A 26,960-nucleotide genomic window follows, 5' to 3' on the forward strand; every position below is an offset into this window, starting at 1 on the left:
TGCTTCTAGTCAAGCCATTACTTCTGGAGGAATTTTGCACCACTGTGCGTGCGCAGAATTCATGTCCCCCATAGATTTCTTTGCTTCTCTGACAGGGAAGCAAAGGGAAGCTGCAAGAGCACTCACACACCCGTCCCTAGCAGCTCAGGTACATAATTTCAGGCACCTGGAGCAGCCAGGGGAGACATAAATCACCGCGGGCCTGGGGACACCTCAGCCAGTGGCTCCTACCCTGTGCCAGGATCAGCTGCTAGTCCCAGCTGGGCTGGAGGTGGGAGAAGACGGGACTTCCTCTTCCCCTGCAAGGAGTGGCTGGGGCTGTGTCAGACTCACCCCCAGAAACCTCCCCCAGCTGTAGGAAGCTCAGCATCCTCCCCTGCTTCCTGCCCCCATCGCTCCTCGGCTGCGGGGGAAGGGGTCACTGTATGGGAAGCTGCTCCCCCATCCACCCAACCCCCATGCATCCAGAGCTCCCATGCCCAGACACCCCCGACAAACCTCACCCCGTACACCCAGAACCCCCCTAGCACTCCATACCCCAACCCCACCCCACTGAACCTCAAACCCTGCATCTGGAGGCCCCCTGCATCCAGACCCCCTGCCTCCGGGCCCCCTCCCCTGCACACAGACCACCCCCCACTGAGCTCCCTGCACTCATACCCCCACCCTGATGAGCCCCACCCCCCTGAGCACCCATATCCAGCTCCCCACGCCGCTGACCCCAAACTAGCTGTAACCAGACCCCACCCCACCAAGCCCCACCCCCACCCCCCAGACCCCCCGCACTGAGACCCAACCATCTTCACCTGGAAATCCCTGCAGTGTCCCATTGCCCCTGCACCTGGAACCCCCCCCCCCCAACAAGCCTCTGTGCATCCAGATCCCGCCCACACCTAGACCCCCCCACTGAGCTGCCTGCATCCAGACTGTCCCACACAGAACTCTCTCACCCCACACCTGGATCCCCCCCACACTGAGCCCCTTCACACTTAGATCCTACCTGGTTGAGTCTGCCTGTCCACACCTGGTGTCCCTGGCTCAGAGGACCAGGGCCCCAGGGTGTTTCTGGGGCAAGCCCAGGTCTTGTGCTGTGTCAGGGTTTGGTGCAGCCTCACCGCTGCATCCTTGCCTGGGGTGTAGCAGGGCCCTTCAGGGTGATCTCCTACCTCCATGCAGCCAATGCCATGCTGGAGCCTCCGCATTTATTTATTGACAAATAAAACGTTCAGAATTTTGCAGAATTTTAAAATATTGTGTGCCATAATTTTTAATTTTTTGGCACAGAATTTTTAATTTTTTGGTGCAGAATGCCCTCAAGAGTAATCCATCACTGAAAACACATGCGAGTACCATAGAGTGGGAGACCTATAAACCTCTCATAAAATTCTGTTGTCAAATCATCGACTCCTGGGGCAGTTCCCTTCTGCAGTAACTAGATATCTGCACGTACCTCCATTTCTTCTATTGGCCTCACAAATGAGTCCTGTTCCTTATCTGCCAATGTTGGAAAATCTGTGATACTATCCTAAAACTGCTGCTGCTGGAAAGGCGGAATGATTTGTTCCCGAAAGATCTCACTGTAATATTCCTGAACTATCCTCACCATGCCAGCAGGGTCCCTGTGGACATGCCCAGCACTAGGATCCCATAACACCATCATATCCTGTTGCAGTCTCTTCCTCACATCCTGCAAATACATTACAGCAGGCTGCCCCACCTTTTGTCCTGAAGTCCTTTGCAAATTTATCTCATTCCAGCCATCTCCTTCAGTACTGAACCACTTCCTTCTTAATTTTCTCTAAGACGCTTGTATCTATGTGTTCCCCAGCTTGCAGTCGACTATGAAGATTTCTCAGATGGCTCTGCAATACTAAATAATGCTTATAATCAGATGTATACAGATGTCATGAAAAGGAATGTAGGGAGGTCACCAGGTTCCTCTCAGTCAGTTCCCACCATTTTGTCTGGGATGAATAAAACTCATGAACTGTTTCTTGTTCCATAAAGATGCCTTTGACCTTTCCACATGCCACTGCGTTATTAAATAAACACGTATTTAGTTTCCAATAACCATGGCCAAAGTTCACTGTTTTGTACTCCCTGAGTTTAACTCGGACCAAGACAGAGATAAGAAAACTCTAGAGGCTGCATTCTGAAGCATCCGCTCACTGAGATCGGTTTCCCAAACACCCTGTCCAATCAACCAACCATTTCCCCTCCAAAAAATATGAATGCCCCCTTCTTCCTTAAATTAGGATGCCCCAAAACATCACTCTCAGTGGAATCACACACTGATTGTAAGTTTCCACAGCTCATAATTCTTTGAGTTGCTTTGCTCTGTCAGCCACTGCAGCGAAATGACTAAAATCCCCCATTAAAAACAACTGTCGAGCCATTAATGAAAAAGGAGCAACCTCTATAAAAAAGATCTTTTGTCAGCTTCTGACGCTGTGGGCCACAGATGTGATACAATGATGCTTCATGCTCAAATAACAGAAATCCACTAATAACCCTCTCCTGGCTGTAATTCTACCACCTTCTGCACTGATACCACATAAGTATAAAACTACCCCTACTCCATGAGCTCAATGGACCAAAAAAGATGGGCTTCTCCTCCAGTTCCTCTGAGCTACAAAATGTCACACCTAGAACATTGTCTCATTTCCTGGATACCCACTAGAACCAAATCCTGCCCATCCAAAAATTGAAAGATCATCTGCCCCTGGCGCACACTCAGGATGGAGCACATGTTCTAAATTGCAATTTTCAGTATCATCTAAACAAAGGTTCACAGCTACTTGTGGCTCCCATCCAGTTGACTGCCTTGTTGTTGCTATTAAACCATCTGACTTACCTTCCTCTCTTGTTCTTTTTTGTTTACCCACTTTTTCCTTGCTGACTCATTCATTTCTGACAAACTGGGAGACTTCCTGTGTCCCCAGATCTTGATCCCATTTCTGATAGTTCTTTTTGAAGTAGCTGAGACCCAATAGCTCATGGGTCCCTTTCCCTCAATGAATGCATGTTTGACGCACCCACAGACTCCTCTCTCTTCTCTTCCTCATCCACAATAGCACCTAATACAGGAAACCTGTCATGGGTTGGAACTGTGAAAATGCTGTGTGGTTTGGACAGTTGTAGGGCACTCTCAGTCACTATAAGCCCAGCTGTCTCCCTGGATCCTCTCTTTCCATGTGTGATTTCAATAAACTCTTCTATTTCTGAAGTTAAGCACATCAAATCCTATTCCCCAGCTGTAGGGTCTGCCAGACCAATAGCCTGCTAATCCCTCTATGGTGGCTAGGATTCCTGCATAACAAATTTCGCCTGTGGATTTTCCTTCCCCAGTTTCTCTTATTCTCTCCCCACTCCATCTCTGATTGTGTCCCTCACTTTACTAGTGCTCATGTCCCATCTCTACTGTCCTGGCTCTCAGTGGTTCCCACTCCCTTACCCTGACCCCTTCCCAATCTTGTATCAGTAAAGTACAAGGTCAGTCCTTCCTCCAAAAGTAGGGAGGCCCTGCCACTCAAAATGGGGCTTTCACCAATCCTTGCAGAATTGTTTGGCATCCTTTGATCCCCTGGCAAAGAAGGGTCCTTGTGAGGCTAGGAATGATGTTTTTCTCAATTGCGCCATGCCTTTAGGCACTGCCTGTAAACAGGTCCACTTTTCCCACACATGTTGCATTGAATGAAATCCCAGCAACCCTCAGTTTTGGGTGCATTGGAGCAGCAGAGCATGCACTTCCTCACCACAGCCCACACTCAAATGTTCTGTCGGGTCACATGAAAAACATGTGCATGGCTTCCAGGGATACCTACAGCAGGGGTAGTCAATAGGCAGACCGTGAGCCAAATCCGGACCGCCAGATGCTTTTGAACGGACCCCAAAATCTTTTTATTTATTTATTATTTATAATTATTAGTATTATTTTTGTATTATTTTCTCTGGAGTCTGGACATTGACTATACCTTGACCAATAAATTTGGACCTTGACAAAAAACAATTGACTACCCCTGACCTACAGTAGCTCTGCTCAGAACCAATGTAAAATATATGAAGGAACTGTTGCATTGTATTATTTACTTGGATAAGTTCAATGGTGCCTTTAAATTCGCCATTCCAAACCCTAAATCAAACATAAACTTTTACTGGGGCATCACAGAAACAAGGCTCATAACATCAGCTGATAGCGCCACAAGATCCACCAGTCAGTGCACAGTAACTTCTGCATATGTCTCCACCATCACGTCCAAAGAACTTACTCAAGGAATAAAGCCTCCTTCAGTCCCACCATCTGAGGCTGCAGCTATCTCGGTTGGAAGAGGAAACAAGAATGAATTATCACTCTCTCTGTCCCCCACATACTCCTCACTGTGGTATCTACTTGAAATATATCGCAGCACATTTGGACAATAAGAGTCAGTGTAGGAAGGAAGGTCTAGTGGATAGAGTGTTGGACTGGGACTCGAGACCTGGGTAAAATGGGGATCTTACCTCACATGGGTGTTATGAGGATAAAATCCATTAATGATTGTGAGATGCTCAAACAGTGACATGGGTCATATAAGTACCTAGATAGGTAGTACCAGCCTGTCCCTCTAACCTTAGAAAACATCCTGCAAGCCTAACTCTGCACACTATGAAATTTGCAGATGACTCTAACCTGTGTGGAAGTGTGGAGAGCACTCAGAAATAACAGAAAGGTGGATTAAAGAAATGGACAGAAGTTCAGCAAACAATGCAGTTAAATTCAGCAGAAATGCAGACTGATATGTTTTCACAGATTCCAGGGCCAGAAGGGACTACTGTGATCATCTAGTCTGACCTCCTATATAGCATGGGCCATAGAACTGCCCCCAGATCATTCCCAGGGCAGATCTTTTAGAAAAACATCCAATCTCGATTTAAAAATGGTCAGTGATGGAGAATCTATCACAGCTCTTGGTAAATTGTTTCAATGGCTAATTACTCTCACTGTTAAAAATGTACGCCTTATTTCCAGTCTCAGTTTGTCTAGTTTCAACTTTTTGGGGGAGGAGGGTTTGAAATACAGATATTCAATGGAAGGGAGAAATCTGCAAAACAGTAATGGTGTTACATAGCAAGTTAGCTATGAATTTGCAGTGGTGATTTGGTCACAAGGAAAAGGCCAATGCTGAGGTGGACTGCTTATGAAAAAGCCACACAGTCAAGAGCAGGGAGATAAAATGTCTTCTCTAAAAGGCTGTGGACCGACCCGACCTAAAACAATACATTCACTTCTAGGCACCACATTACCAGAAGGAGATTTTTAGCTCCTTGGGATAGGGACCATCCTTTTTGTTCTGTTTGCACAGTGCCTAGCACAATCAGGTGTTGGTCCATGACTAAGGACCCTAGGTACTATGGTAATACAAATAATAAATATTATTAATAATACTGAATAACTGGAGGCGATTTAGGGAAGATGAATAAAAAACATCTTGGCACTGGAAGGACTGACTTCTCAGCAAAGAATACAAGAACAGAATGTGTCCTACTTAGAATCATAGAATATTAGGGTTGGAAGAGACCTCAGGAGGTCATCTAGGACAACCTCCTGCTCAAAGCAGGACCAACACCAACTAAATCATCCCAGCCAGGCTAAGTGATGACTAGGGAGGGAGAGGTTTCAGAGTAGCGGCCGTGTTAGTCTGTAGCCGCAAAAAGAGAAGGAGAAAATTTGTTAGTCTCTAAGGTGCCACAAGTACTCCTTTTGTTTTTTTAGGGAGGGAGAGGAATTCTTTAGCTTAGTAGCAGTGGGTAAAGGAATGATATGAAATTAAGAAAGGGGAAAGTTAGGCTGAATATCACTCTGACATTGAAGTGCACTAGGCTGTGGAATAGTCTACCAAGGGATGTGGTGGAAACGCCATCACATGGGAAAAGGAATAATTGTGGCACCTTAGAGACTAACCAATTTATTTGAGCATGAGCTTTCGTGAGCTACAGCTCACTTCATCGGATGCATACTGTGGAAATTGCAGAAGACATTATATACACAGACACCATGAAACAATACCTCCTCCCACCCCACTCTCCTGCTGGTAATAGCTTATCTAAGATAAGCTTATCTAAGATAAGCTATTACCAGCAGGAGAGTGGGGTGGGAGGAGGTATTGTTTCATGGTGTCTGTGTATATAATAATGTATTCTGCAATTTCCACAGTATGCATCCGATGAAGTGAGCTGTAGCTCACGAAAGCTTATGCTCAAATAAATTGGTTAGTCTCTAAGGTGCCACAAGTATTCCTTTTCTTTTTGCGAATACAGACTAACACGGCTGTTACTTTGAAACCTGTCATCACATGGGACTTATTTGTACCGTGGTAGCAGACAGAAGCCTCAATCATGGACCAGAACCCCATTGTGCTAGGTGCTGTACAAACACCAAACAAAAAGGACCCCGCTCTAAAGATTTTAGACAAGACACTATCAAATACAGTCCTACAGTGGCCAAGGGGAGATGGACTTGATTGTCTAACAGGCCTCTCCATCTCTAACATCTGTGATATCAGAAAACATAAATGAGATGGCACACAGCAGCCATGAACCAGCAATGGGTGGTGATGACAAATAATCCTAAGGGACAAAGCTCTTTTCTTGTAGTTTATTTTTGTATCCATTTCTTTGCTGCCCAGTGCCAGGCAGGTCCTCACTCTATTACTGGGGCTCCTAGCAGACACGCCACCACACTGCAACCCAGGGACGGAGCAGAGCTTGGCCTGCCAGAAACCACTTGGTCTTGGATCTCAGCATGTGTCTGTGAGCCCCTGCCACGTCTGTCCATCCGTGCAGTAGGCCAAAGGTTCAATTCTGTCCTCATCCTGGAAGTGCCTGCATGCCAGAGCACAAGGTAAGCACATAGAGAGAGAGAGACAGTCCCATCGGACAGCCAGTAAAGCCAGACTCACTGAACTGCCGGCCTGCCCTGCCCATCTACAATAGCTGCCTGCAGTGTGGGCCTGTCTGCAACGCTTGTCTGCTTGTTTGTTATGTCTGCAATGTCTGTCTGCTTGTCGGCAATGTCTGTCTTTCTGCAACGTGACCGAGGCCGCCTGCAATGGCTGTAGTCTGGGTCTGTCTGTCTCTCTGCAGTGTGTGTGTCTGGCTGTCTGCTGTGTCGGCCTGTCTGCTGGCAATGTCTGCAGCGAGGGGCTGTCTACTTGTCTGTGATGTCTGCCCGTGCTGTCTGCAGTGTCTGCCCGTCTGTCTGCAGTGGGTCTGTCTGGTGGTCCGTAATGTCTGTCCGCAGTGTCCGCCCGTCTGTCTGCAATGGGTCTGACTGTGTCGGCAATCTCTGCCCGTCTGTCTGCAGTGGGTCTGTCTGGTGGTCCATAATGTCTGTCCGCACTGTCTGCCCGTCTGTCTGCAACGGGTCTGACTGTGTCGGCAATCTCTGCCCATCTGTCTGCAGCGTGTCTGTCTGCAGTGGCTGCCCGTCTGTCTGCAGTGGGTCTGTCTGGTGGTCTGTAATGTCTGTCTGCAGTGTCCGCCCGTCTGTCTGCAGTGGGTCTGTCTGGTGATCCGTAATGTCTGTCCGCAGTGTCCGCCCGTCTGTCTGCAGTGGGTCTGTCTGGTGGTCTGTAATGTCTGTCTGCAGTGTCCGCCCGTCTGTCTGCAGTGGGTCTGTCTGGTGATCCGTAATGTCTGTCCGCAGTGTCCACCCGTCTGTCTGCAGTGGGTCTGTCTGGTGGTCCGCACTGTCTGTCCGCACTGTCTGCCCGTCTGTCTGCAACGGGTCTGACTGTGTCGGCAATCTCTGCCCATCTGTCTGCAGCGTGTCTGTCTGCAGTGGCTGCCCGTCTGTCTGCAGTGGGTCTGTCTGGTGGTCTGTAATGTCTGTCTGCAGTGTCCGCCCGTCTGTCTGCAGTGGGTCTGTCTGGTGATCCGTAATGTCTGTCCGCAGTGTCCGCCCGTCTGTCTGCAGTGGGTCTGTCTGGTGGTCCGCACTGTCTGCCCGTCTGTCTGCAATGGGTCTGACTGTGTCGGCAATCTCTGCCCGTCTGTCTGCAGCGTGTGTGTCTGCACTGTCTGCCCGTCTGTCTGCAGTGGGTCTGTCTGGTGGTCTGTAATGTCTGTCAGCAGTGTCCGCCCGTCTGTCTGCAGTGGGTCTGTCCACACTGTCTGCCCGTCTGTCTGCAATGGGTCTGACTGTGTCAGCAATCTCTGCCCGTCTGTCTGCAGCGTGTGTGTCTGCAGTGGCTGCCGGTCTGTCTGCAGTGGGTCTGTCTGGTGGTCTGTAATGTCTGTCTGCTGTGTCCGCCCATCTGTCTGCAGTGGGTCTGTCTGCAGTGTCCGTAATGTCTGTCTGCAGCGTGTCTGTCTGCAGTGGGTCTGTCTGCAGTGTCTGCCTGTCTGTCTGCAGCAGGTCTGTCTGGTGGTCTGTAATGTCTGTCCGCAGTGTCCGCCCCTCTGTCTGCAGCGGGTCTGTCTGGTGGTCTGTAATGTCTGTCCGCAGCGGGTCTGACTGTGTCGGCAATCTCTGCCCGTCTGCCTGCCGTGGGTCCGTCGGATTGTCTGTCTCTCTGCCTGGTGGTCTGTCATGCCTGCCTGCCTGTCTGTCTGTCAGCTGTCCGCACCGTGTCCCCGCTTGTCTCTCTGCACTGACAGGCCGGCCAGTCTCTCGCCTCCCCAGCCCGCTCCCGGCCCCCGGCGCCCCGCAGGCTCCGCAGGGCGGCGGCCCCTTTAAGAGCGGCTGCCCCGCCCCTCCCCCCTCTGCTGCTGCTGACAAGATGGCGGCGGCGGGGCCCGCGGGTCTGGCCGGGCCCGAGAGCCGGGTGCTGGGCTACACCCTGCACCGCTGGAGCAGCTTCTCCTCCACCTACCTGCCCGAGTGAGTGTCCGAGCCGCCGCCGCAGGGGCCGAGCGCGGCGTCCGCGCCCCGCCGCGGGCCTGCGCGGGCCGCGGGGGCAGGGCCGGAGGGCGAGGCGGCCGCGGGGCAGAGCGGGCTGGCGCGGCGGCGGCGGGACCCGCGCCGGGGGGTCGCTGCGGCCCCCTCTGCTGAGCCGCGCCGGGGCCAGAGGAGTCCGGGGCCGGGCGGCCGCACCCCCCGCTGCCCAGCCTGGGCTCCGCCGGGCCGCGCCTTGCCCCCAGCCCGGGAGCCGGGCGCGGGCCGCTGTGGGCGAAGAGAGAGAGGCCGGCGGGGGGGTCTCGGGCCGCGCTGTCCTGAGGAGAGATGAGCGGTGGCTGAAGGAAGGGGACACCGTCATCTTGGGGGGGACGGACACCAGCTTTAACCCGGGGAAGGGAGTGACCTGATCCTTTCTCCGGTTAACTGTGGCCCACCTGACACCACGGGACAAAACCGGGGACTGTGTCCTCGTCTTCCTCCTCCGGGTGGCCTTGTCCTTCCCCTCGCTCGCCGAGCCTCTGAAATGCGAGCCCTGCAGGAGAGGGTTTGTTGTTGTTCGGGGTTAGCGTTTTCTGTTCCCCTGTTTAAAGTGTGTGTGTGTGTGTGTGTGGGGGGGGGGGGTTAAGTAGGCTTTTTAGGGTTTGATCCAGGCTTGAAGTACGGTAGCTCGAAGCTGCATTTTACCCTATTCGCATAGCCTCATCAGTTCATACCGAAGTGGTGAAGTCTGGGTGACTGCAAATCTAGGTCACCCTGCCCACTAGTTATGACCTGTTAAATTCTGATGGCTGTTGACAGTAAAATGTATAAACTTTATAAGTACCATACAAATAGTATGACCTGGTTTTATTTTTGGTGGTGTCCGCTGTGTGCCAGTTCAGTTTTGAATTTTTCATAGATTTTGAAGGACAGAGTGACCATTATGGTTCTCTGTAAAGTGCCCTTGTGTGTAAGCAATCTGACCATCTGCATGAAACAGGCCATTAAATTCTGGTAGAACTTGAGCATATCTTCTAGACTGACATCCAGTCTTGACTTACACTTCAAGTGATGGAGTTCTCTCATCCTTTCTATTTCCATTGGTTAATTACCTTTACGCAGGTTTTTTTAAAAAGTGTTTTACTTCCAGTTTAAATTTTTTACTTCAACTTCCAGCCATTGGATCTGATTATGCCTTTGCAAGTCTGGATTCCTTTAGTGTCAGATATCTGCTCTGTGTATGTTTACTCCTAGGCTGTGACCAACTCATCTCTTCACCTTCCCATTGATCAGCCATATAGACTAAACTCTCTCTTTGTAAGGCTTGTTTTCCAGACCTTGAATCAATCTTGTAGTTGTTTGCTTTAAAAAAAAATTTGAGAAGCATCAGGGTTGATACCAGAACTGAACGTAGTATGCCAGTATTGGTCTCACCAGTGCTATTTACAAAGGTAAAAACTCCCCACTGAATAGTTCTGCTTATACAGCCAACTATCCTCTTAGCCCTCTTTGCCACAGCATCTTCCCAGGTGTTTGTGGTTAGAGGCTATCTACAACGCTGATCTAAGTTTTTTACAGAGTCTCTGCTCTTCAGGATACAATATCCTATCCTGTAAATATGACTTATGTTTGTGGATGTGGCACCTTACATATAACTGTATTAAAATTAGGGCTGTCAAGCGATTTTAAAAAAATAAATCGCGATTAACCACATGATTAAAAAAATTAATTGTGATTAACTGCGTGTTTAAACAATAATAGAATAACATTTATTTAAATATTTTTGGAAGTTTTCTACATTTTCAAATGTATTGATTTCAGTTACAACAGAGAATACAAAGTGTACAGTGCTCACTTTATATTTTTTACTACAAATATTTGGACTGTAAAAAAACAAAAGAAATAATAATTTTCAATTCACCTAATACCAGTACTATAGTGCAATCTCTTTATTATGAAAGTTGAACTTACAAATGTAGAATTATGTACAAAAAAACTGCATTCAAAAATAAAACAATGTATAATGTTAGAGCCTACAAGTCCACTCAGTCCTACTTCAGCCAATCGCTCAGACAAACAGGTTTGGTTACAATTTGCAGGAGGCAATGCTGCCTGCTGTTTGTTTACAATGTCACCTGAAAGTGAGAACAGGCGTTCGCATGGGACAGATGTAGCTGGCATTGCAAGACACTTACGTGCCAGCTGTGCTAAAGATCCATATGTCTCTTTATGCTTCAACCACCATTCCAGAGGACATGCGTCCATGCTGATGACGGGTTCTGCTCGATAATGATCCAAAGCAGAACGGACCGACGCATGTTCATTTTCATCATCTGAGTCAGATGCAACCAGCAGAAAGTTGATTTTCTTTTTTGGTGGTTCGGGTTCTGTTGTTTCCACATCTGAGCGTTGCTCTTTTAAGACTTCCAAAAGCATGTGCCACATCTTGTCCCTCTCAGATTTTGGAAGGCACTTCAGATTCTTAAACCTTGTGTCCAGTTCTGTAGCTATTTTTAGAAATCTCACATTGGTACCTTCTTTGCGTTTTGTCAAATCTGCAGTGAAAGTGTTCTTAAAACAAACTTGCTGGGTCATCATCTGAGACTGCTATAACATGAAACGTATGGCAGAATGTGGTAAAAGCAAACAGGAAACATACAGTTCTCCCCCAAGGAGTTCAGTCACAAATTTAATTAATGCATTTTTTTTAACAAGCATCATTAGCATGGAAGCATGTCCTCTGGAATGGTGGCCAAAGCATGAAGGGACATATGAATGTTTAGCATATCTGGGACATAAATGTCTTGCAACACCGGCTACAAAAGTGCCATGCAAACGCCTGTTCTCACTTTCAGGTGACATTGTAAATAAGAAGCAGGCAGCAGTATCTCCTGTAAATGTAAACAAACGTGTTTGTCTTAGCGATTGGCTGAACAAGAAGTATGACTGAGTGGACTTATAGGCTCTAAACTTTAACATTGTTTTGTTTTTGAGTACAGTTATGTAACAAAAATCTACATTTGTAAGTTACACTTTCATGACAAAGAATTGCTACAGTACTTGTATGAGGTGACTTGAAAAATACTATTTCTTTTATCATTTTTACAGAACAAATATTTGTGATAAAAAATAATGTAAAGTGCGCACTATACACTTTGTATTCTGTGCCGTAACAGAAATCAATATACTTGAAAATGTAGAAAAACATCCAAAAATATTTTATTTAAATTGCTATTCTGTTGTATAACAGCGAGATTAATCGCAGTTCATTTTTTTTGAGTTACTCATGTGAGTTAACTGTGCTTAATCGACAGCCCTAATTAAAGTATATGTTTTAGTGTGCCCAGATTACTAGCAATCTGGGTTACTCTGTATAGGTGACACGTCCTTACAGTTGTTCTTGTAATTTTTCTGTTGTATAAAATCATTGCTGCTAAAGTTTGCATGCTTTCTTCCAGATAATTGATAAATATTGAATAGTTGAGCTGAGAATGATCCTAGTGGTAACGGACTAAAACACATCACTTGGTGATTTCACACTAACTGTTTGGAGACTTAACTTAAACATGATACCAAATGTAAAGGCAAGGAACAGTAATTTCCCTGGGCTGCAGGCTAATGTATTCTGCCACTCTTTAAATGGAGAAATGTTAAGTGGAATTAGCATGGGAAGGAGTATTGAAATTTTGAAAAAATCCTTTGGGAGTGGAGATGATGCAATTACAGGATGTACTCCATGACACAGTTAAAATGTGGCTTGTTTTAAAAGTAGACAGGACCAGACCAAATTATGGTCCAGAAATGTTGCTAGGGCCCACAGTTAAAACATGGTCCAGTCCTGCCTACACTGTAAATCTGAATTATTTGAACCATAATGGGGCATGCTAAGAGACTATGTACTACTGTGTTATGGATTGAATTAATGCTGGTTTCCCCAAAATGATTAGCCCTGTCACTGGGAGTAGAACCATGCTTACTACAGTTGTGGTGAAGTATTAGTGTGGACAGGATTTCTTCTGTCCATCTCTCATGGACTCTACTAACAAAACCATGGTTTAGTGACTCACCTTCGGTACTCAGCATGATTTTAAATGTGAAACAAAATTATGAAATGCAAAATCCTTGTCCCTGCTGGCCAGCTAGAGCCCTGCTAGCAGCAGCTTTTTGAATGCTAGCGGGGAGCTGAATCCATTGTTGACTTAAACTGCTAAATGGATAAAATGTAGAAGGCTTGGAACTGAAGTTTAATTTTTAAACAGTTAACATGATTCTAGGTATTCTCCCTGAATGTTACACAAATATTTATAGGTAGCATTCAGATAACTCTCTGGTTGCTTTCTGTTAATATGGGGCTGGGGCCAAGAGGCTGGAAGTACAGCCAGTACTTGGCAATCTACTCACCTGTTTGGCATTGACAATAGGGACATCTTCTCTGGGGACTGTTTTTGTTTGTTGTAGGTTGGTGATTGCAAAACTATTAGTTATTGCAGAATCTGAGTTCAGATTCTTTAAAAATAGGTTAAGTCTATGTGTTTATAGAGAAACTTCCGAATATCGCCCAAGGAAGTACTCTTGAATTTGCAGGACGACAGCTCCAGCATCTTTTAAAGCTGTTCCTGAGTTTCCCAAGCAGTCAAATGATGTTAATAATGATCAGGACACTTTTGCTGCTGCGATTCAGAACTCCATGTGCAGCAGCAAGGGCTTCAAGAATCCAGGAATCATGTCATTGACTCTGTTGGTTCTTGGGAAAGTTATGAGCTGTTGCCAGGAAAGTAGAGTCTAGAACAAATTCATACACTCATTGCTGGACCACTTTGTAGGATTTGATAAGATCAATCATGGAATTCTGCTGTCCTGCCTCAGATGTGGCAGAGAATAGCAAGATAGACTGAAGTAATCTTAGTGCTATTTCAACTGGATGAGGCTGCTCCTGGAGAGTTGTGCTGAGCACCTGATCCTCCACTTTCATAGCTCTCGCCTGCTTCCCCATCTTGTTCATCTATATGAACTGCTTGGGTAGAGTGTGAAAAAGCATGGACTGAAATACCAGCAAGGTGCAAATGGCACTAAGGACCACTAACTCACTTTTCAATCAGATGGTTGTTTCTGTGATTTATGCAACGACTTTGGTCACTATTGATCTGAGCTGGATTTGTTGAAAATTTTTCTTAAGGGAGTACATCCTGGTGTGTATTAAATACAGTATGTGGAAAGAAGGGCATAGACATTGGTACCTTTTAATGTCCCATAAGTGTATTCCACTGGGGCTATCTTTCTAGCACATAGCAGCCTGAACCTCCAAATAGTGCCTAGTTTAGTCGTCATTTTATGGTGCTGGAGTAGCTTGATATCTGCAAGACAAGAAGGAAAATCCAGTTTTTCCTTCCATCTCTTGCTCTGACTCACTGTAGACTGACATTGCCAAAGAGTTGACAGGCTCAGCCCCCTGGGAAGAAAGGGCTGTCTCATGTTGCTGACTGGTTTGTTGTGACTTTTTTCCACCCCTAAAAATGCCATATTTTTTCCTGTAAAGTGATAAAACTAGAAAATTCCCTTCAGGGTTTTTATTAAGTGAAACAGAAAAGGTGTGCTGTGTTTCACTTCATAAGCATATATATTCCTCAGACACAAAAATGCATACATTGTCCAGAATTGTTTTAGTCCAGCGGAATTCTGCACCACTGCACATGCACAGAATTCATGTCCCCTGCTGATTGTCTTTTTTGTGCGCCGTGCCCCCCCCCGCACCCCCCCCAAAAGTGTTCTGATGGCGAGGTGCTGTAGTTATGCCTTTTGCCCACCAGGGGTTGCTGTGGCACCAGAACAGAGAGTACCTGGCTCATCTGCCATATAAGGTACTTTTCTCACACATCCAGCAACCCTCCAGGTTCACTTCCAGGCTCCTTCCCAGCAATTACTTCCTTCTCCCTCAGTTCCTCCATTACTTCTGACTCCTCAAGACTTTGCAGTGCTTTTGAGGGTTGCAGGAAATATGTTTCTGTATTGTAATTTAAATTTATTACTCAGAGTTCTGTATTAATATGCCTAGTAAGGAATCTATTTGTCAAAAAACATTTCCTGAATCTTTTTCTCTGTCTGTATTGTTACAGACATATTTGCTGACGTATTTTGAAATTACCAAAATAATTGAAACTGGTGTGATTATATTGTGGTGTTTTGACAAATAAAGTATGCAGAATTTTTAATTTTTTGGTGCACATTCTTTAATTTTTTGAGACAGAATTCCCCCAGGAGTAAACTATTACCTACCATTCTTGTATTTACCCTTAGATATGGATATACTTGCTTTTTCACAATCTAACCTATTAAAAATTTTTTGATCAGAACAGTCAAAGTGCTAAGAATGTTCTTGATTGATTGATTCTGAGCTGGCTGGAGTGGCTTTTCATTTTTTTTTTTTTTTGAAAACTGATAACATTCTGAATTCAGCTGTCCTATTTTTTTGAGATTATATTTCCACAGTTTTTCTGAATAACTGATGTGATAAGCTGCTTCTTAGACTGAGTCGAAATTTGTATTCTAATTTTAAATGGTAGAAGGAGGAACTCACTTATGTTCCATTGGTCACAAATCAACTTTTTATTCCTGTTCTGGACTCAACCTTTGATTTGTGATCAGTCAAGACTAAGTTTGAGAAGTTCCTGAAGCTTGTTTTTGGACTTAAGTAGTTCCAGTTTGTTTGTTAGATGAAAGCAGATTTCCATTGGGACTGCAACAGTAGTGTCATCAGATTGCAGTCTGTCAGGTCCCTCTGAAAATGCCTTTGTTGGCTTTACAGTAGAACTCGGTTACAAATGCCTCTGGAATTGAGGTTGTTTGTAACTCTGACATGTTCTTAAATCTAAACAAAATGTTATAGGTGTTTTTTTCGAAAGTATACGGCTGAACATTGACTTAATATAGCTTTGAAACTTTACTATGTAGAAGAAAAATGCTGCTTTTATCCATCTTAATTTAAATGAAACAAGCACAGAAACAGTTTCCTTACCTTATTAAAGCATTTTTTAAATCTTTCCCTTTATATTTTTAGTAGTTTACATTTAACACAGTACTGTATTTACTTTCTATATTTGCTGCTGCCGGATTGCATACTTCCAGTTCCAAATCAGGTGTGTGGTTGACTGGGCAGTTCGTAACTCTGGTGTTTGTAACTCTCTGAGGTTCTACTGTATATGTTTAGTGCTGTTATGTAGAGTCCATTAGGTAAAAAGTATGCTATATTTTGATCAGTCATCCTTGTACACAGTGCAAATGTCAACATACTTAATGACAGTTGGATGCAGATGTAGAGAAACAATTTTCCTGAGTGTTCTCTGCATTTCAACCATCCGTCTGCCCTCTTTCAGTCAATTATGCTGCTAATGGCAATTGTGGAAGAATGTTTGTACCACCATAAAGAAAAGGAGTACTTGTGGCACCTTAGAGACTGACAAATTTATTTGAGCATAAGCTTTCGTGAGCTACAGCTCACTTCCTTGGATGCCTTCAGTACCACTGAATGCATCCGATGAAGTGAGCTGTAGCTCACGAAAGCTTATGCTCAAATAAATTTGTCAGTCTCTAAGGTGCCACAAGTACTCCTTTTCCTTTTGCTAATACAGACTAACACGGCCGCTACTCTGAACCACCATAGTGTGCTTTAGATCACTTTAGGTCTTAATACTTTCTCAGTGAGCTGAAGTGTGCTCTCCATTCATGTGTCAGAAGTTTAGATGGTTGTACCTAAATTTTCATCCTTATTTCATTTTTGTTTTCAGAGTAAATAAAAGACCATATCATGCTTTTGTCGGCATTCTTGGATGGCATCTTCAGCGATTTGTATGCTAATGAGGTTTTCCTTTTAATGTATAGAATCACTACTATTAAATAGGAATGCATTTTTCCCTTTAGAGATTGTATAATACTTGCTGAAAATGAGAACTGACCCAGTAAGTGATATGCGTTATTGTACCTGATTCTTTTATTCCTCTGTTCTTTCCCTAGCTTTTCTGTTGCTGCATCTAGTAGTGAACCAGCAAGTTTAAATCAGTCTGGAAGAGTATATCCAGGGCAAAGTGTCTGAATAATTTAAATAAATGGATTTTTTGTGTGTGCTGCACTGAAGGTTATAAAAGAAAGTTGCAGCTCGAACTTCAAGTCTTTTTTTTTTTTTAATGGCATAATTACTGATTAATCTTTACTTCTGGGTGTTGAAGATGAATGGAGACCACTCCTGAATACAGTTGGCATGGAATTGCTACTGGAAACTTGGAACCAGACACTTTTTTTTTTTTTTTTTTAAAATCATCCTGGCAATATTTTGATAGTGGCATATCCCTTGCTGGGTCATCAAAAACTCTGTGTTCTGGTCTTCTATGTCAATAGACAAGTTTCCTTCAATAATGAATTTGACCTTGTGTTATCCAAAGCAACTGATTATTTTTTACTTGATATGAGAATGAACGTCTTCCATCTTACTACTTAATAGCTTTTGTCAACATTTACATTTTACTTTTAGAAACAATATCTGTTTTTATTTCTTTAGTTTATTCAATTGATTGTTTCCAACTTTTTCCTTCAGTTTTGAACACAGAGTTAGATAAATTCACACACTATTTGAAAATGTCTGGTAATCCCTATGCACTAATGACCTGCTTTCAATATTGATCAGCAGCTTTAACGTTTATTGTTGGAATCAAAAACAACCATACAGTGAATTCTGATACTGACTACTGAAAAATAAGATGAGCTAGTGAGCTTTATCACGTTATCAGATGCACAACCCACCTTGAAGTTGTTCTTTGATTCTATCAAGCAATGTGCTTTTAAGAGTTCAGGACTTTACCCTCTTCCTCCTTTTCAACACCCAATGAAAAGTGATTTTGCCCATTAGTCATGCCCTGCTCTCTCTCCAGTGACTCCACCCATTTCCCTCCCTGCCCCAGACAGTTCTAGAACTTGATTTATTGTTTCCTAGTAATCCTATAAAAATCCTGTGCTTTTTAATAACTTCTGTTTTAGACTTGGTAAAGTTCTCAGTCACAGACTGAAGTTGGAACCTGATGTTTATAGCATCAAAAACATTTTAAATATTATCTTTATGTGAATACTTCAGACTAACCTAGGAATCGAAAAAATTTAGAGGTCCCATCCATGGAAAAACTAAATAAAAGCACTGAAGAGTCTGGGAGGTTCACAAAGCTGCAAGCAGCTTCATTATCAGTGGGCCCATGGCGTTGATAGAAAGGGATGTTATGGAGTAGGCAAATTCTTCAAAGTGTTCGCCTTTTCCGAACATCAGCCTTACCTGGGTTGACTTTAACCGGGGTGGTGGGTCTTCTCAAGGCATTGGGATGTCTAGGAGATAGTGATGCTTGCATCTGATTTGAAGGACGTGTTGAGCTGGGTATCCTCTTCATATTGCTGACATTTTAGACTGTAGGGTCTTGCCAGATTCCCAAGTCTTACAGTTTCTGCAGTAAGATGGGGGACAGGGTAGAGCTTTGCTGGACTTGGTAGATGAATGCTCTGGGAGTGTTGGAACAGTTCCCCATCACATCTGTCTGGGTTGGTCTGAGAGAGAAGATTCTGACAATTTTAGGATGAACGCTTATAGTTTCTTGAAGGGAGATAGAAGAATGTGATGGTCATCAGCTGTGTTGAATGCCACATATAGGCCCAGTAGGCTATCATTCACAAGGGCAACAAGTTATGTGTCTGTGCCATGCCTTGGCCTGAACCCTGACTGAGATGGCTCCAAGGCTGTGGAGCATGTTAAGTATGTCTGGAGATGATTGTAAGCAAGCTAATCAAGAAGATAGCATAGGAAGGTGAGGCTTAACATAAGATGGTAATTAGCCAAGGTTACCTGTGCAGAGTACTAACTTCTTTAGGACTAGCAAAATACAGTTGCTTTAGGTTGGGAGGTAGCATTTTCTCCTAGAAGGAAATATTTAGTCTTTTTGGGGGGCGGCAAGGGTCCGAGAAGATCTTTCACTAGCCAGGAGGAACAGGGATCAGTCACATATGGTGGACCTGATTGTTAACACTTGTGCTATATAAGTCTGTAAGCCTGAGAGAATTGGATAATCTGGTGTTTAATGACCTAAAAAAGGACTGTGTGGGATACAGAACCAGAGTGCCTTCCTCCTATCTCTGAGCAAGTGGGGCATGTGTCCCAGTGGCTCTGGGAATTGGCCTGTGGAAGGTGCAGGCTCTCCCTATGAGTAAATAAATGGTGGTGGCGGCAGCAGCAGCAGTTGGAGCGACAGTATCTCAGGAACCCTACTGTGAAAACCTTACTTTGCTTTAACAGGGATGGGAATCTCTGATGGCAGTGGGTGGACCTTGAGAAGTGAATGGCCTGGAGAAAAAGGGGGTCACCAGAGGAACTGTATTTTAGTATAAATTTAAAGTAATAAATGTATTGATGCAAATGTACATATTTACCAAGTATTAACATAGGTGAAGGCTGAAGTTAAAAAGAAACGGAAATAGTGAGTGGTTTTAGGAAAGTATCCCCCTCAATACTCTTAATTGAATCAGCCTAGATAATGCAAAATTTCATGTTCCATTTAATTGCGTGGCTATATCACTGTTAGCTTTGTATTTGGGGTATACTGATTTTATTTAAAGTCAGTACACATTTTAGAAACAAATTTTTAACTCTTCTCTAACAGTCTTATACTTTTAATACATCAAATAGGTAAAGCTAACTGCTTGAAAGGTTGTAATATTGTCTGGTAATATATACCTGCTTTCTTTAATCAGTGACTTGTTTTGCTAAATTACACTTCTTCAGAGACTTCATTGTTAACAAATATAAATTAGCAAGTGTTATATTTCCTATTTATTAGATCTTTTCCTTTGCTAAGCAATGAACAAAAACGAGGTGGAAGTTTAAAGATAGACTGTTTTTTTTTTTTTCCCCTTGCATTTTCTACATCCAGTTGGTTTCTCAGATTAGGATGAAGTAGTCCAAATTTAGGAAATGAAATTTCAACATCTTTAGAACAGACTCCTCCTGGAACACAAGCAGGATTGTCACTTCTATTAACTCATGACCAATGTGGCTGGCCAGTGATTTCTACTTTTTAGTTGTTATGACTACCTGAGTGACACACTATCTTTGCCGTCATCCTTCATGTCAGTAACCCACTTCTCAGAATGCTATTTCATTGTTGCTATCAATCCCCTATCTTTTTTGTCTTTTTTTACATGCATGTGATCCTTTCCGAACACTGGTGAATGATACAGGAAGCTCTTAAAAATATCCCCAGATAGGATCTCTTTAAACCTGGAGACATGGTAGATTCCCCCCAAAATGATGAGTACTACAATGTACGCTCTAGTTTAATCATGATTTATTAGGCTTGTAGCAGGAATCACTGTAGTGATATTCTGTGTCCTGTGTCATACAGGAGGCCAGAATATGTGGGTCCCTTCTGGTGTTAAAATCTGTTAATTATTCATAGAATGCTGTTAAAACTAGGCATTTATACACAACTGATATAAAAAGTTACTGTATTCATTATACTTTTTCAACTGGAGAACAATCAAGAACACTTCATTTGAAGTGTGTTTATACAAAAGGAAATGGAGTTACTGAGACTTTAAAGTCTAGTTATTCTGTAGTCCAGCTGTAAAATTCCTTTATCCATTCTGTCCAAGTTGAGAACACAAGTGCTTACAGGTTCAGAGCTCTAGACTGAGGCTCATTGAGGCAGGGACTCTGCATTTATATATCACCTAGTACAGTGGGACCACAATCCCTCCTAGGGCTTTTTTATGCTGTTGTAAAATAAATTAGTAATATTCTTTAGGATATTAAAGATTAGAAATGTGTGAAGAACCTCAGGGGATCTAGCAAAGCTAACTGTATGACAATGTTATGGCGAATGAAAATCCATTGTGGTTAAATGCCAGGTCAACGTGGGGAGGAATAATGTAAATAAGTTGTAAACGTCACTATGTTCCAAACTAACTGTAACCACACAGGAAAGACTTGGGTATCATTGTATTCAGCTCTATAAAAACAGCTGCTCTGTGCTTAGCAATGGTCAAAAAAAGCAAACAAAGTTCAGATGTATAAAGAATGGAATAAAAAAAAATTGTCATATTTAAATTGAAGGTAGCCCTCACCAGGACTGCTGTGTTCAATTCACAGTTGATTACCCCATCTAAAGAGAGTAGAAATAGATGTGGTTCAAGGAAAGGCCACAAAAATGATTATTTTTTGAGTTTTTTTAATGAGAGTGTGAAATATTAGCACTCTTTAAAGAGGGAGGTGACTAAAGGGGACATGATAGAAGTATACAAAATTATTGAGGGGTTCAGAGAAGGTAAGTTAGTTGTGCTTACTTATCTTTTCCAATAATGGATGAACAAGGGAACAGCCAATGAAATTGGAAAGTGGAAACCTTAAAACTGATAAAAGTAAATACGATTTTATGCAATGAACAATTAACCTCCGGCAGTCATGGCTGCTGTATATTGAGGCCAAGAGCTTAGCAGGAATTAAAAAAAAAAATGTTCAGTTTCTGGATAATGAGGACATAGTTACATTACTAGAGTCAAAAGCTTAACGCTTCAGTGTAGAATTGGCCACTAAGTGACCAGATCAGAAAGAAACTTTCCAATTGGTAAAGAGATACTTCAGAGAAAAAGCAAGAATCTGGTACAGGCTGCTGTTGGAAACAAGTTACTGATCCAGTTAGTACATTGATCTGATCCAATATGGTGGGCCCAATTATTCTGATGATCAGCCTTTTCTGTGGTTAAATTTTTATTGGAACACTTTCTTAAAAAGATGACTGCGTTTCTTACTGGGTAACAACACCAACTGATTATTTAGGGACCAAATTAGCAATATGGGTTCAAAACCTGCAGGATTTATGAAGAATTTCCAGCTCATGGTTACTTATGGTCTCCTCTTTTGCACATGTAATACTTGAAAATATTTTCTTATTACACAGATATTCTTACATTACTTCATTGTACTCTGCAAAGTTTAGAGTTGCTGGATTTCCAGTAGCATCTCTTCATTGGTGATACAAAAGCATCATTAAGATTTAAGAAAAGCCAGTTCTGGATGAGAGTAAATTGGCTTGTGAGAGTAAGGATAACTTACTTCAAGTATTTGCTTTTCATGGCTGAGTTCGATCAATTAATCACCTTAATCTGTATTCTCAAAAAGAAGAGGAGTACTTGTGGCACCTTAGAGACTAACCAATTTATTTGAGCATGAGCTTTCGTGAGCTACAGCTCACTCCATCGGATGCATACTGTGTGCATCCGATGAAGTGAGCTGTAGCTCACGAAAGCTCATGCTCAAATAAATTGGTTAGTCTCTAAGGTGCCACAAGTACTCCTCTTCTTTTTGAGAATACAGACTAACACGGCTGTTACTCTGAAACCTGTCATTAATCTGTACTATTTCAAAGATGTACCTGCTAAGAAAACGGTCAAGTATAAATTTAAAGGTGGGTTGTGGGGACAGGGGATCTTGCAACTTCTTCCCGTGAGTTGTTATGTTTTACCTGAATAATGATTTTCTCTTGACTAGTTGCGGAGGGGAGAGTTTTCAAGCTATTTATTAAGGCGGATTTCAAAGCACGGGAAAGTTTGTCTCCAGGTAAAAATAACAAGGGTGGAACAAACCTTACTGTGTGGCAGAAATTTCCAAAGTACACTTTACTGAAGACAACCTGGTATGAAATTAATTTCCAGGAATTTTTTGAGTTCAAAATCCAATTGAACAAAGTAAAACACAACCATAATTTCATTGTAATTGAACATAACTGTATCTAACATTTTATTTAAAATAACATATATGATTGTTAAATATGGTAACTCCTAGAGTGAGGTCATGTTTTCAGAGATGGAAATGCACTTTATTCAGAATTAGTTTGCACATTTTAGCACATTGGGGACTTAAATTTGACTTCACTGTACTTAGAATTTCACTGTATCAGTTTTCTGTAAATGAGTTTTACTGTACATGTTTGTTTCTAAGTGCTTTATAGGCAAGTCTTGAGCATGCAGCATATTTGGGGGAGTTAAGAGTGAGCTATAAGGCTGGTACATGTTAACAGGTGTGGCTATGGCAGAGAGATTGTATATAAGTGAACAGCTCTGCAGTGAGATTTATGAAAGCAGGAATTCACACCTTCCTATGTAGTGAAGTGTTAATAGTATTGTGATGCTTGTGTAAGAACAATGCTACCCTATTGCAGAATCACTGCTGAATGTCTTAAAATTCTTTCTTCGCTTTCATTAAAAGCTTACTTTATGGATATTTTTGTTTGACAGTTGCCCAACTTCTTTGGAGATCTTACAAAATTGTGCAAAGAATAACTGGAGATCCACACAGGTGTATGTTGCCAGAAAACCATAGTAATGCAACAGACGATACCAAGAGATCATTTCTGTATAGATGAAACGCAAGAATGGAAGTGCATAGCTTAGACAGTCCTGTAGTGTCTTAAACATGTCATGACTCTGTGTTGAGCCTAAACTATTAGTAGAGGTTTAAGAGAATGTAAACAGATAGAGCTTATGTCAAAAAAAGACTATAGGGGCTTGATTCTCCTTTCTTGCTGGTGTAAATTAGGAGTAACTTCATTTGGTGTAAGTCAGGAATAACATTAGTTATCCCTTTGTCTAAATTGATACTGTGTTCATCTTTATTCAGAGTGACACAGAACAATGTAAACCTCATTAATCTGATTAATTTTGAAAATAAAACAAGCCTTGTAGATGCTTGTAAATGTGCATCACAGCTTTGAAGCTACATAAGTTACAGTAAATTTATTTGGGTCCATGAAAAGAAAGAACTAGTGAGGAGTTAACTCTGAAGGTGCTCTTGGAAACCTCTTAGCTATAATGCAAAATGTGAGCACAAGCTCTACTATTCTGAGCAGCAAGTTTGTTTATGGAAAAACATTGTAGCAATACAAGCCACGTATTTGTTTTGGTTCATATCAATAAGAAATTAGGAATGGGTCTACAAAATTCCCTGTGAAGCTAAACTTGTTCTTTAAGAAGGAACTGCATAATTGGGTCACAACACAAGTTTTATAAGGTACAGAAACTTATGGTACTTTTTTTTGTAAAAGAGGCAGTCTGTATGCAATTCTGGATTGAAATAGCTGCAGTAGCAAATACTGTGCTAGCTTTGTTTTGTTAAATGTTGTCACTAGTAATTTATGGTGAGTGCTGCTGTTTCATGGAACACTTCGGAAGTATATTTGAACTGCATTTCTTAGTCTGCAATTATTCTGCTTGTATTTTTCCATTAATTAACTCCAAGGTAAAAAATCCATATTTTAATCAACTCTTTTTTACTTTTTACATCAGTTAATTGCTGAGGAAAAGGTAAAAGCTCTCATTGTATTACCAACATTTATGAACAGAATCACAACACTGTTATCCTATATCCTGGATGATTGAGGGGCAAGGCTGGGAGGGTGGCAGAGTAGATTTGCGTAGTGCTTCCCAACTGGATTTTGGGTTGGTGGAGATGAGAAATAGGAGCCGTGGATTACTGAAGAAATGTATGTGATGGTCACTTTGTGTCAATGTTTTGGGGGCATCATTTAATTCTTTCTCCTCTAATGGATTTGCTGATGTAGATTTTTTTTCTCATTTTGGGGACTGTGATGAGATATTTTTCATAGATGAATAGATTTTTAAGGCCAGAAGGGACTGTTCGTGAAAGTCTAGTTTGACTTCCTGCATAACAGATGCCATAGGATTTCCTTGTGTCAATTCCTGCTTCAAGTCCAATAGCTGTGCCTGAACTAAAGAATATCTTTTAGTAAAAAATCAGTCTTGATTTTAAAAATTGCCAGTGATGGAGAATCCACCACAACCCTTGGTAAGTTGTTCCAGTAGTTAATTGCCCTCCGTGATAAATTCAGACTAGAAATATGGCCTAGATTTTTATCTGGCTTCATCTTCCAGTCATATAATAACTTAAGAACGGCCATACTGGGTCAGACCAAAAGTCCATCTAGCTCAGTGTCTTGTCTTCCGACAGTGGCCAATACCAGGTGCCCCAGAGGGAATGAACAGAACAGGTGGTAATTCATCCCGTCACCCATTCACAACTTCTGGCAAACAAAGGCTAGGGACACCATCCCTGCCTGTCCTGACTAATAGCCATTGATGGAATATCCTCCATTAACATATCTAGTTCTTTTTTTGAACCCTGTTACGTTGCTATACTCTGTCTGCCAGGTTGAACAGCTCTTTTATGAAATTTCTGTTCCCCATGTAGATATTTATAGACTGTGATCAAGTCACCCTTTATCTCTTCAATAAGCTATATTGAGCTCTTTGAGTTTCACTATAAGGCATGTTTTCTAATCCTTTAATCATTTTTGTGGCTCTTCTCTGAACCCTCTCCAATTTTTCTATATCCTTCTTGAAGACATAATGAGTGATACCTCTGCAAGTCAAATGGAACCTATTTTTGATGGTAAATAGTCCGTGGCTATGTATTCGCTGCAAAAAAATGTGAGTTATCTTAAGCGGGGGACAACTCCCATTTACTATCCTGCTGTAAAATCCTGGTGGAGACAAGGCACTGTCATTTTTACTCCAAAGTCAACCATGGGTGGAGTTTCTCTTAGCTACCACATGGTAAAAACTAAACAGTGCTTTGTCTCCATTATGATTTTGTAGTGGAATAGGTAACTTGCATCTGCTATCCTGTGGTAAAAATGCTCCCTTTTTCTGTATGACAGTCATATGGTAAAGAATTCCCTTAGTATGTTCATTTTATTTGTCTTCACCTGTAGCAACTGTAAGTACTACATTGTATTCTTCAGTGAATAGTCTAGCTTCTGCTGCTGTGACAAATCTTTGATCCTGCTTTGCCCATTCCCATTCCTACAGTGTTAAGAAATTTGCAAGTCATATAATGTACTCACAGGAACGCTCAAGAAAATGCAAACTTGTGTAGGTTGCAAAGTTTGACAGAAATTGGTCCTGTTTTCTGAATTTATGGAAGTGTGATGGGATAAGCTGTCAGGTTGAACGCTGAATGAAGACTAATTGAGGCATAAGTGGTTACTAAGATGCAAGAGTTTGATTTGTGACTTTTTTTGCGTTGGTTTGGTCTACACTAGAAAATTAGGTTGGTTTAACTACGATGGTCAGGAGTGTGAAAAATCCACATCCCTGAGCAGTGTTTTTAAACCAGCCTAACTCCCCATGTAGATAGCGCTAGGGTGACGGAAGAACGCTTCAGTTGATCTAGCTACTGCCTCTTGGGGTGGTGCTTTACCTACCCTAATGGGAGAGACTTTCCCGTCAGCGTAGGTAGTGTCTAAACTGAAGTGCTACAGTGGCACCATTTTAAGTGGAGGCAAGCCCTTTAACTAACTGCTTTCCCATATAGAGGGTAAATCTCTAATCCCGTATGGCTAACTGAATTAATTTATTGTATTTAAGTATACATGAAACAAAAAAATCTCTTGATCTTTAGTTGCTTTTGCCCCATAACATACAAGCCAACTGCTAACTACACACACAAATTCAGCAGAGACCTGGAAGCCAAGCAAAGGAAGTGGAAAAGCCACCTCTGCCAGAGATTTCAATCTTTAGTGCAGAGACTCCATTCATGTCTCTCCCAAACCCTCTGAAAATAAATGGGATTTGCAGCATGCCTTGCAGGTGGACAGATGTGGGCTATTTTGGACAAGTTGAAGGGAGAGGTGTGAACTGAGAGTTCAGGGCCACTTTCAGATAGCATGCTGCTAATAACTTCCTCCCTTTTAAATTGTGGGGGCCTCAGCTTGTGTACATCTGCTGACCCAACTTTTGGTAATATGACAGAAGGAGAGATGTGATTTCTGAAATTGGCAGGTCCCATGTTGTTAAGGCCATAATTGCACATGCATATTAGCTTGGTTCCTGACTGTCTGAAACAGCTTCTCCCACTGCACTGCTCCCTCTGTCTAGTTGGCTGCCGGTATCAAGCGAAGTGCCCCAAGGGTCAGTCCTGGGCCGGTTTTGTTCAATATCTTCATTAATGATCTGGAAGATGGCGTGGATTGCACCCTCGCAAGTTCCCAGATGACACTAAACTGGGAGG

General features: G+C 42.7%; 1 protein-coding gene across 4 annotated transcripts in view; it reads left to right on the forward strand.

Moving 5' to 3' along the window:
- The first annotated feature begins 8,738 nt into the window (after positions 1–8,738).
- The window catches only part of MKLN1 (muskelin 1), a 195,102-nt gene continuing 176,880 nt past the window's right edge, over positions 8,739–26,960 (forward strand). For 3 of the 4 annotated variants that reach the window (XM_074942695.1, XM_074942697.1, XM_074942698.1), the window contains exon 1: positions 8,739–8,860. In XM_074942695.1, the coding sequence (XP_074798796.1) occupies positions 8,760–8,860 (101 nt within the window). In that variant the 5' untranslated portion in view covers positions 8,739–8,759. Of the gene's footprint in view, positions 8,861–9,386; positions 9,440–26,960 lie in introns of those variants that run through there. The other variant, XM_074942696.1, reaches the window with a different exon arrangement.

The sequence above is a fragment of the Natator depressus genome, chromosome 1 (genome assembly GCF_965152275.1).
Source record: "Natator depressus isolate rNatDep1 chromosome 1, rNatDep2.hap1, whole genome shotgun sequence".
NCBI lineage: Eukaryota > Metazoa > Chordata > Testudines > Cheloniidae > Natator > Natator depressus.